The 12421-nt window shown below is 32.6% G+C and overlaps 1 protein-coding gene across 15 annotated transcripts in view; it reads left to right on the top strand.

The window, feature by feature from the left end:
- The window catches only part of MGAT4C (MGAT4 family member C), a 221676-nt gene extending 210683 nt beyond the window's left edge, over nucleotides 1–10993 (top strand). For 10 of the 15 annotated variants that reach the window (XM_042947292.1, XM_042947289.1, XM_042947290.1 and 7 more), the window contains 3 exons: nucleotides 889–1036; nucleotides 6272–6419; nucleotides 9644–10993. In XM_042947292.1, coding sequence (XP_042803226.1) covers nucleotides 889–1036; nucleotides 6272–6419; nucleotides 9644–10785 — 1438 coding nt within the window. In that variant the 3' untranslated portion in view covers nucleotides 10786–10993. Of the gene's footprint in view, nucleotides 1–883; nucleotides 1037–6271; nucleotides 6420–9643 lie in introns of all 15 variants that reach the window. The other 5 variants (XM_042947297.1, XM_042947296.1, XM_042947301.1 and 2 more) reach the window with 1 other exon arrangement.
- The last annotated feature ends 1428 nt before the right edge of the window (nucleotides 10994–12421 follow it).

Here is a 12421-nt window from a genome sequence, read left to right as displayed (position 1 = left end):
GCCCAGTCAGTTGGGAGTCTGACTTTGACTCAGGTCATGATCTCACAGTTTGTGGGTTTGAGCCCCCTGCCAGGCTCTGTGCTGACAGCTCAGAGCCTGGAGCCTGCTTCAGATTCTGTGTCTAGCTCACTCTCTGCCCCTCCCTCCCTCTCTCATCCTCTCTCTCTCTCTCAAAAATAATAATAATTTAAAAAAAACATTAAAAAACAGTTTAAAAAAGTCTTTTACAAACATAATGCTGTTTTATCTACAGAATACCAGAATTTCACTTAGAAGGTTTTGGTCAAAATTGCTATGTATTTCCTTATTGGAAAAAAAATTATAAATGATGGATCTGTAAATACATTTTCAACCTATGCAAATTAGAAATGCAAATTAGAAAGTGACCTTATTCTAGAAGTGGCATCACAAATCAAAAGAATGGATGATTCGATATAAATATGGTATACAATAGTAACGTTCTTCTTTACTTCGCAGTTCATGGGGGATTACACTTCCCCACACCCTTGAAGTCAGGATTGGTAATGTAACTAGTAGTTACAACCAGTGCACAGAAAGTGGAAGACCATTGGCTCTCCATATGAAAAATAAAGAAATGAAATTATTATATTACATGATAAAAGACACAAAGATAAATTCTAGGTATATTAAAAATCTATCCATGAAAAACAAACAAGCAAATCACTCCACAATATAAGCTAGTGCGTTAACCTCATGCTAAGATATTAACAATCTGTGAATGTCGTATGTGTGAAAATGGGAAAATTTCAGTGCAAACATTTGAAGGCTGACATTTTATTAAGGCCTGGTTTTTGATATCTATGATGAAGAAATATTTACATCCAAATTTCATTGTCAATAATTCTGTGCCTCTTTTCCACAGTATAGAATGCTTAAATTTTATCAAATGAAGCATATTTTTGAAATACTGGATAAAATGAGATGCCTGCGAAAACGTTCCACAGTGTCATTTTTGGGAGTTCTTGTCATTTTCCTTCTCTTTATGAACTTGTACATTGAAGACAGCTATGTTCTGGTAAGTTTTGGAGGTTTTTTATTTTTGTTGTTACACATAAAGCTGAAGTCAAACTAGACTTAGTCCAATTGTAACATAACTTCAATCCTAGGCTGCTGGCATAACCTTAGTTTGAGCAAAACTATGACATTTATGTTTTCTATCAAGCTACTTTTTGTATTAATTATATATTACCAGCATTATAATTATTTTGATTTATGTCACAATGTTTTCTTTAATTCTGTATATAGTAGTTCAAATATGTATATTGTATAAATAAATTAGCTATCATCACCATGCTGAATTAATAGTATATATAACCATTTTGAGATTTAGTTTAAAAATATAGATTTTTAAAAATTGCTTAAAGATATGAGTCCTTTATCAATTTTCTTCTCAAAATTTTCAAAATTCTACATTTTAACTAATGATACTAATTATGCTATTTTGTTATCATATATGACACTTCATTTGATTTTGAATAGCCATAAATGGCCACCATGTTGTATATTTAAATTCACTGAAAAATAACATACAACTTTAAGAACTAGAAACAATGATGTGAAAATTATTCAGTAGTTTAAAAAAAGATAAATTAGAATATAGCATATAAATTAACTTTTAATTAAATTCTAGAAACGGACAAAGGACTTACTCTGGTTAATTCTGAGAACTCAATTTGTTCTATTAGTTGTTATTGTTATAAGTATCACATCATTTCATGTCTGATGAGAATAAGAAGGTAATTATTGCTTATTCACTTTCATTCTGAATTGAGCTTAAGTTATCTGGAAAAGTCCTAATCTTTACACTATTATTCCTGTTCACATATTTCAGAAAATCAAAATCTTTGGACATACAGAGGACTAAAAAGTACTTTCCATTATGCAAGCATGCTGAAAGTTTCAGTTAATATCTTATCAAGAGAAAATCTGACAATAACAACAAAAAGCATTTCCCAGTAAAATGTTTTATTAATTGAACATGATTTTTTAACTACCCATGATTTGCCATATACTATTCTATGTCCTATAACCTAATCATTTGATCTTAGTTGGTACAGATATTCTTTGGAAGTTTTGTGTAAAGCATTTTACTTCCTTTAGCATTGTTTGATGATGAAATTCTGCCAGATTCCTAGATTTTGGTTCTGCCTATGCCTTTTACATTCATGTATAGGTCTTGATCTTGTGGACCTTTCATTCTATTATCCACAGACAATTCACAATGGCTGAAATCACCACAGGTTCATAGAATTTGACTAGGGATGATTTAGGTAACCATAGCAAATTGGAGAAACTTACTAATGATATGCACTTTGATTTTTCTTTAAACCTAATTATTAGTTTTATAAGACTTAAAGACAATATAGCAAGACCCATGTGATCCAGCTATTTTTTTTCTGGATAAAATTAAAGATCATAAATTAATTAGAAGAGCTTTTGATAAGTGATTTAATTTTGTAATAAAAAAATATTTCTTACATCTGTGTCTACTGGTAGCAGTAAATCACATCTTGTAAATGAAACACATGGTATTAACAGGATACCTATTGCATTTAATGATTTGCTGCATTTATGAGACACTTTCAAACTCAATTGCAGTGTCTCATTTTAAACAGAAAAAGACCATTGTATGCAGCAAGCATCCTTCTATTTTGTTGATTTAAAAGCTCTTCAAATTCATTATAAAATGTGTAAGAACTAGTAGAGTATATATCTATAAGAAGATCAAATACTAATGCTCTTTTACACATTTCTATCTACACTTCAGTCCCAGCCATCTAATGTAAAAAGGTATGATTTAATGAAGCAGCTCTTACTAAAGAGTACTTTCTTGATGAAATTTTCTCTGGCTATATTAGGCATATATCTAGTCAAATTCACAAATCAGCCCAAGTATAGAGAAGGGATTGCTCCTTAGTTTAAAATTGAAATTATTTGAAGGTGTCTGGGTAGCTCAGTCAGTTGAGCATCCAACTCTTTTCTTTAGCTCAGGTCACGATCCCAGGGTCAAGGGATACAGCCCTGAGTCCGGCTCCATGCTAAGCATGCAGCTTGTTTAAGATTCTCTCTCCCTCTGCCCCTCTCCCCTGCTCATGCTCTCCCTCTCTCTCTCTCTCAAATTAAAAAAAAAATATTGTTTTTAAATACTTATATTAAAGTGGAAAGAGTGAATTAAAATGATGGTTAAATATAAGCATAACCTTACTGAAAATTTAATGACAGTATTTTTATTAGTTTAATTTCTCACTATTTACTAGATGATTTTTTACCTAAACTGCATTTGGAGCTAATTTTTATCCCAAAGCTAATATGCATAAAGATTTAAACATTCTTTAAATAATTAATATAAAATTACATTAATATTGTTTTTCTAAAAGTGTTTAATATCCATGGAAAGCCAGCCACCTACTAGTATACACGTAGTTTCTTCTTAACACTTCTCCCTTTGACCCTTTTATCTGTGTTTATTTCAGTTTTCATAAAATCATCTGATTTATTTATTTTTTTATTTTAGAATGCCACAATGTGTACAATTTTCTAAACATAGACAGTGGTAGATCTTTTTTTCCTGCCTCATTTCAGGGGGAAATAATAGTCACAATTCAGAGAAAACAGATAAACAATTGCAAGTAAAAGATCTCTGGAGTTACTTAGTACATTGTATTCTGCTGTGTTTTTGCTAGAAAATCCATTTGTATCCTGAAATACTGGGCATATAACAGTTTAATGTATTGCTTACATATTCGGGACATATGTGCCTTTCATTGGGAAAGGAAGCCAAGCTCAGTGTAAGAGACAAATGCTATTCCAAGGCAAACTAAGTAGAAGAGACACTGCATGCCCAATCAACTTAGCCTCTGGGCTGTGAGCATCTTCAAAGTAGCCACTAGGGTATATACTTAGTCTGTAGCTAGTCCATTGAATTGCATTCCTATCCAGAAAATGATTGTCATAAAGCTTTGTCTTATTACTGAGAAATACACCACAGTATAGTATCTACAGAAAGAAGGTATCCAGGGAGAGCCTAGCTGTTCAGGTAGATGCCTCTGGAAAGCAGCCAACAAGGCTGACTCAGGTGAAAGTTGCATTATTTATTTATGCTGAAAAGTGTAAAGAAGCTTGTTCCTGAGAATTTAATAAAGTGCTTTCATATAAGTTCCATTTCATTTTATATTCTGTTATGTCCTTCAATCAGGATGAATGTACTCTATCTTAACACAGAAAAGGTCTGGATTTTTACACATTCAAGATAGAATTCTTAAAGAAATATTCAATATCCTGCACTGCCTTTAGAATGTAACATCACATAAGAACAGAATGGTAAAATGAATTCAGTGTTGTGATAGCTGTGATTTTTATAGACATTTCTTCTAGACTCTATTGATAATGGGCACTATTACATTACTATTAATGTAGCTGATGCTGAACTGAGTCCTTAGTTACATTTTGGCAAGCCTAAATTTGTGGATTTTAAAACTTTAATAATGTTATATAGGTTTTCAGAAAGACAAACATAAACATATTTATTCATAATGAAATTGAAATAATCAGGATTAAGTAGATATTCAATTAGTATATTTATAAGCAATATAGAATTCAAGGTATAACTTCATATATTTTGAAAGCCTGTAACTTATAGATGGCAAATATATTATAAATATTTTAAATATTATAAATATATTATTAATATTTTTTTGCAATTATCAAGGCAATATAAAATATAAAAATACAGTATTAAAGACCAAGTATAGGTTTATAAATATAATTGAACATACAGAAGGATATTTAGAATAGATCTTGAATTGGCAACGATCAGATTGAAAGCTCTTCCCTGTCATGGCCTGCCATTCTCAATGTTTATTCTAAGACAATTCCAGTCTGGCCATTGATTTTAAATTTTGAGTCAGTCACTTTCTCCATTCACATTTGACTTGATGTAAACTGGTGAATGTTCCAAATGAGGTAAAAACTATATTAGAATCCTTTCTAATTTTTTATAACAAGGGTTTAATTAAAGTTTTATTGAGCACAGGCAAATAATATGAGCACCAAATTTGTTTTTAATGCATTCACTTTCTCTATTTTCTTAATGGCTTTCTCAGGCTTGACTTGCCATTCTATATGGAATAGTAGAAATAGATCTATATAACACCACACAGTACAGTAGGAACTTGCCAGAAACAACAAAATTCTTTCTAAATAGGTTATCTTTAAATATATTCTACCCATGGTAGTAAGCCATGTACAAAGGTCAAAAAAGTCGATATTTTGCTAATAATGTATAATCAGTAAAGACTTGATCAACTGGTGACTAGCTGATCAAAATCTACTATTGAACTTATACTGAAGAAGGGAGAAAAGAGGACCAATTAATGGTTAATGGGGTATATTTTAAACTAAATATGAATATATATTTTTAAATAAACTTGCCCAGAGATTGAATGACATAAGTCCATTACCAATTACATAATCGGCATCTTAAATATAAAAGGATTAGACTTCACCTGCAACAGAATATCACACACACACACACACACACACACACACACGTAATGAGCAAATGTATCGTGAGAGAAACTAATGCAAGGTCTGAAGAGATTTCCTTGACTTGGTACAAAGTTACCTTAATTAAGATATCTTGAAGACATTTGAAAAAAACACCACAATGTCACAAGGACCATGGCTATCTATTCTTAACAGTCTGATTATAGTGGCCATATAAGTAACTGACTAAAACTTCTTGATTAATAAATTATCCAGAAAGAATTACACAGAAATATTGTGTAATATTATTTAGCAACGCTTGAAGAAGAAGAAACAGCTTAATATGACTCAAATATGGGAAGGTTAGTAAGAATTAGTTTTACATGGAACTATAAAGTCGATGATTATGAATTTTTAAGACCATTGAATTATTGTGATGAATTTGAATTTTAACATAAAGGCAGTGGTAATTTTCATGTGGAGATTTTTTTTTTTTTGGCCAAGTAAATGCCATTATTAATGTATGCTGTAGAAAAGCAAATGGAAGAGGAATATAAAGAGTGCAATAGAGTAGGAGAGCCTGGAACAGAGACTTTGGGTAAGAATTCAGGTAAGAGATAATGATCTACAGCTTGTGGTACCAGTAGTTGAGATTTATATAATAACCATGTTATATATCAGCCCCATATATTCATTGCCTAAGGAGAAACTTCAATCCATGACCATCTATTATATTTATTTTCTCTTCCTCCTTCTTGGCATTCAGGAAGGAGACAAACAGCTTATAAGGGAAACATCCACACATCAGCTGAATTCAGAACGCTATGTGCATACTTTCAAAGATTTATCCAATTTCTCAGGAGCCATCAATGTCACATATCGCTACTTAGCTGCCACACCTTTACAAAGAAAGCGTAAGTATCCCTACACTTTTAATTTTTTTTTAATGTTTATCTATTTTTGAAGGAAAAAGAGACAGAGAGTGAGCGGGGGAGGAGCAGAGAAAGAGGGAGATACAGAATCCGAAGCAGGCTTCAGGCTCTGAGTTGTCAGCGCAGAGCCCAAAGCGGGGCTCGAACCCACCAACCAGGAGATCATGACCTGAGCTGAGATCGGAGGCTTAGCCGACTGAGCCACGTAGGTGCCCATGATCCCTACACTTTTAAATCAAGAATATAGAACATAAAATATTTTTGTTTTAAAATAATGACAACCGGCTTCATTTGTAGAGCAATAAAATTTTATGGGCTTTATTTACTAATATAATATATTCTTTGGGAAACATTTCAATGTTTCTTCACAAATTGCAGTTACTCACTGATCCCATCCATGAATAATAATAAAAAAAAGAAACTTTTTAACATGACTAATTATAATATAAACTTTCAAACAATTTATTGTAGAACCATGTAGAAAGACTGAGAAAAATAATTTTATTTAAAATTGTAAAGGTATAGTTTAAAAACAACTATTCCCAATATTGATATATTTTGCAACTCTAATGCTTTGGTTTTTATGACTTGCCACCACTTTTGAAAAAGTGAAAGTCATTGTTTTAGTTTCCCAAGGTGCTATACCAAATTACCACAAGCGAGGTAGTTTAAAATGACAAAAATTTATTCTCTCCTGTTTCTGGAGACCAAATGTTCAAAATCAAGGTGCTGGCAGAGTCACTCTCCCTCTGAAAGTTAAGGGGAAAATCTTTTCTTGCCTCTTTCAGCTTCTGGTCACTCTTGGTGTTCTTTGGCGTGTAGGGACATAACTGTAATCCCAGCCCCCATCTCCACATGAACTTCTCTTGCTCTGTGTCTGTGTCCTCTCTTCTTCTTCAAGGACACCTGTCATTGAATTTAGAACCCACTGTCAATCTGATATGATTTATCTTAAGATCTTTCACTAATTACATCGGCAAAACCTCAATTTTTAAGTAAGGTCACATTCTGAGGTTGAATAGAAAAACTATTCAACTCACTACAGGCAGTTTGGATCTGAGAAGTAACATACTACACACACTTCATGGATTTCAAGACGCTATAGACTCTACAGAGTATAATGATCTAATTAATGTGCCACCAAGAAAATACACATTATCATTTTAATTGTAAGATGCCATCAATTGTAGGATTCAAACTGCTTTAAAAATGTCTCTGAAAAACATGACTCGTGGAATCAAGGAAACAAGTGATATCATGAATTTCTTAACAGATCTTGTGGAGACCACAGAAATTGAGTTCCCCATTAAGAAATGTTTGTACATGTGAGTCTGTGATAACCAGGTTGAGAAAATTTGTAACTTAATGCAGGTTTCTTTAGGACGATCTTCCGTTCATTCCTTCATTTCAAATGTTGATTGTTCTTAAGCTTTCTTCTAATTGCGTAAGTTTGCCACTGTTTATTTTTATCTCCATCTGTTACACTACCTTTGTGCAAACATTACTAATTCTCCCTCTCCATCCTCAGTTTACTAATGTGTGTTGGCACATATGCTGCTGCTTTATACAAAGAGGTGATACAAACAGAGGGTACAAGCAGCACATTTGGGATCTTGGCACCCTACGTCTCACGAAGTGTTAACACTTTGCACAGTTAACACATCTCCCTGTGATTTAGTTTCCTCATCTATAAAGTAGGAATGATGATAGGTGCAAAGCTATCCCAAAAGACTATTAGGAATTTTCAAGATAATTGCATAGGGTAAATTTTCAAGATAATTTCAAGGGTACAGTTCGTAGACTCCTGCCTTTTATATGGAAAGTAACCTGATACCATTGACTATTGTAAAAGCTATTAGTAAAGGCTGGTATCTTGAGTTTAATGGTACCAGAGAATGTACTCATTTTTCAAAAGAAGTTAGTGTGGTAAATCCAGGTATTTAAACAAAATGTGTCCATGTCTACCTCTCTGACAGACTAGTGAGAAAGAGTTTTCTTGGACAGGGTTCTTTCAGTATTGTATAAGTCACAAGAAGCAGGTGTCTGTATTAAAACAGTGATCTCAGGGCACCTGCGTGGCTTGTCAGCTAAGCGTTGGACTCCTGATTTTAGCTCAGGTTAGTAGATTGAGTCCTACATCAGACTTGGCACAGAGCTAGGAGACTGCTTGGGATTTGTTCTCTCTTTTTCTCTCTTCCCCTCCCCCATTCTCTCTCTCTCTCTCTCTCTCTCTCTCTCAAAAACTTAAAATAAACTTAAAAAAAAAAACAGTGATTTTGGTGAATATAAACATTTTCCTATTTTCCAAAGAGTGGTTATGAAATTTTATTCAGTTCTGAATCATGGTGAGAATCAGAGGTTTAAAAAGTGAAAATATTTCAATAAAAAGACATGCATACTTATTAGAACTAAACTGCCATTTCACCAGCTTTTACTTTATTTTCTACAAATATCCAGTTTCTAATTTTAGATTTTAGGTGTCTGAATAAAAATTTCCCCAGACAAAATTGCTGTAAAACTGTGTTTCAAAATAAGGAAAACGGGGATATTCATGTGTTGGAACAATGTACAACACATTTGAGTAATAATTCAGTTTTTAAAAAGTAGTTATAATTTTGTTGGCATTCTAATTAAAATACTAGGTAAATTTCAAAATAAACTTGTGAAGTCCAATTATTAATTTTTCTGGTGCAAAATACTGACAGTGATCAAAGACAAATGAAAATGTTCCATGTTTTCTATGAAAAATGTAAAGATGTGTAAAAGAATAAGTTAGGCTTAATTTTCTTTTTTATCATTTGAGACTAGTTTGTCATCCTTAAGTGTGAATTCCCTTCTCCTTTTGCATTTTTTAATAGTGTGGATATTATCCAAACATCTATCTTCTTTAGTGGGCATATATGAGAGCATTAAGCTGTAAAACACCTTAAATCATATTTTTTATTTCATAAACAAATGTTTACAGCAATAACACTCACATGTCATTGTGCTTAAGAGACATTTTTTTCATAGAAAAATCAATTATGTATTAAGTACCATAGGCTTTATATGTTTAGCATAATACTTTAATCACAAAATATGCTATACATATCATTTACTAGATTTACCTAATACAGTAGCAGGCCTAAGGGGAAAAGAGTTTTGTCTCTGTTATTCAAAACCTATTTCACATTTAATTTGTCTTCCTTCTGAATTCTTTTGTTCAGGGTTTCTTACCATTGGACTGTCGTCAGTGAAACGAAAAAAAGGAAACTATTTACTTGAGACAATCAAGTCAATTTTTGAGCAGTCCAGCTACGAAGAGCTGAAGGAAATTTCAGTGGTGGTTCATCTAGCAGACTTTAATTCATCCTGGCGTGAGGTCATAGTCCAGGATATTACACAGAAATTTGCCCACCATATTATTGCAGGAAGATTAGTAGTTATACATGCTCCAGAGGAATATTACCCAATCCTGGATGGCCTTAAAAGAAATTACAATGATCCAGAAGACAGAGTCAGATTTCGTTCCAAGCAAAATGTAGATTATGCTTTTCTGCTTAATTTTTGTGCCAATACTTCAGACTATTATGTAATGCTTGAAGATGATGTTCGATGTTCAAAAAATTTCTTAACTGCCATCAAGAAAGTCATTACATCCCTTGAAGGAACCTACTGGGTAACTCTTGAGTTCTCTAAGCTTGGCTACATTGGAAAACTTTATCATTCTCATGATCTCCCACGTTTGGCACACTTTTTATTAATGTTTTATCAAGAAATGCCTTGTGATTGGCTACTGACTCATTTTCGGGGTCTTTTAGCTCAGAAAAATGTGATCCGTTTTAAACCATCTCTCTTTCAGCACATGGGTTATTATTCATCATATAAAGGGACTGAGAATAAGCTGAAGGATGATGATTTTGAAGAAGAGTCATTTGACATCCCCGATAACCCTCCTGCAAATCTGTATACCAACATGAATGTTTTTGAAAATTATGAAGCAAGCAAGGCTTATAGTAGTGTCGATGAGTACTTTTGGGGAAAACCACCTTCAGCAGGAGACGTCTTTGTGATTATATTTGAAAATCCAATTTTAATTAAAAAAATTAAAGTGAGTACTGGAACAGAAGATCGGCAAAATGACATTTTGCATCATGGAGCCCTAGATGTTGGGGAAAATGTTATAGATTTCAAACAAAGTAGACAATGTGTTACTTACTTAAGACTAGGGGAATTCAAAAATGGAAACTTTGAAATGTCAGAGGTGAATCAAAAAATTCCATTTGATATACATTGTATAAGGATATACGTTACCAAGACACAAAAGGAATGGCTGATTATTAGGAGTATTAGCATTTGGACTTTTTAGCCAATTAAACCGAGATGTCCAGTTCCTAAAACAGGCTTTCCTGTTACCTTTTTTGCTACCTTCCTCTTTTGCTACTTTTGTCCTTTGGAGGGAAAGCAATGGATGAGACATTTTAAAAGAAAAGCCTAAGCATTTTTGCAGTTTTGATTTGCATATTGTCAACATAATTTTACTTTAATACACACTTGAGTTTATTTTAACTTCTGAAGTTGGGTATCAGTGCGTTGTGAATTTCATTTATATTTTTAATGTTATCGTGTTTGTTCCAAAATTTCAACTAAATGTCAGAAAGGTGACATGAAGGATTCAAAATGAGAAAATTTAGTTTGCTGGATGGTGAGTCTTAAAAAATAGTTGTCAACTGTATGCACTTCCTCAAGAATTGATAATTCATTATGTCATCAGATAGCTCTTATTAAGCATCTGTGTGAATATGCAGTTGGTTAGAATGATAATTTTTTTTCTTGTAAACATAGATTTTCATAGACTTCCAGGCATCTACAATGAATACCTCCTCATAGAAGTGATGGCTTTACAGCAAAATTTTATGTGTAGGTGAGGTTATGGAAAGAAAAAAAATGGCTTAAAAATATTTCTCCCATGATTATTTATATAAAAAGGGGCATTGTTCATTGTATAAAAACAATTGAGCACCTATTGTTAATAAATTTTCTGTGGGAAGCAGTCTTTTCTAGTTTCCCTTTTGCAAAAAAGAGTAGTTATGCTCGGTATTTTCAAGTTATATTGGGTACCTACATTTAATAGAAGAAATTAGAGAAGGCCTATAGTTAGTTCATTCTTACATTTTCAGTGTATGCAGAAAATTTTTGAAATTGATTTTATATGTTTTGTATTAAAATTCATACAATTGAAATCGTTGTAATCTATCATATACTTTTTTTAGAGTTTAAATGGGCATCTTATAAAAGAGAAAAGTAGGAAACCAAGAAATCAGTTAACTTTTCTGTATTCACAGCTAGTTCATAGTAAAGCCAAAGCGAGAGATCGGATGTTCTGATATCCACAGTGCTCTTTCCCTTATGTAGAGATTGCTCCTCACATAAATTATGCTTTCTGTTCGCCTGTACATGAGTCTGAGATAATAAGTTATGCTATCTTGAAACAGCTAGTATAATTCTTTCATAAGTCACATTTTCATTCTGTGGAATAAACCTAAAAGTGCCCAAAAGGATGCTCTTGTATATGCACCCAAATGGAGAACAAACTTTGCTAACTATTACTATAAGGGACTGGACAGTTATGCTAAAACCATGTGTCCTATCAAAGCATTTCAGGACACCTTAGTGCATCGTAAAGACATTGGTTGTTCAGAATACCCTGAGCTTGTCGGATCCTCTCTATTTTTTGACAAACAGCAAAGATGAAGGTGTTTACTGTGAATATATGAAAAGTACTTCAGGTAAATTTATGGAGAGACTCAAATATATATGTTTTTATAGATTAGAAAGCATTTTATTCAATCTATCCAAATTGATTAAATTAGAAACTCATAAAAAATTGGGAATTTTTTTTCTTTTATTGATACAATAGCTACTGTGTATTTTTTGCATCCAGTTGCTATAGTATAATAAAGAGAAAATGTGAATCTATAAATATTAATATTTCCTTGCACAAC

The sequence above is a fragment of the Panthera leo genome, chromosome B4 (assembly GCF_018350215.1).
Source record: "Panthera leo isolate Ple1 chromosome B4, P.leo_Ple1_pat1.1, whole genome shotgun sequence".
Taxonomy (NCBI): domain Eukaryota; kingdom Metazoa; phylum Chordata; class Mammalia; order Carnivora; family Felidae; genus Panthera; species Panthera leo.
The sequence above is the reverse complement of the archived record's forward strand: the minus strand, read 5'-3'. Positions and strand labels throughout refer to the sequence as shown.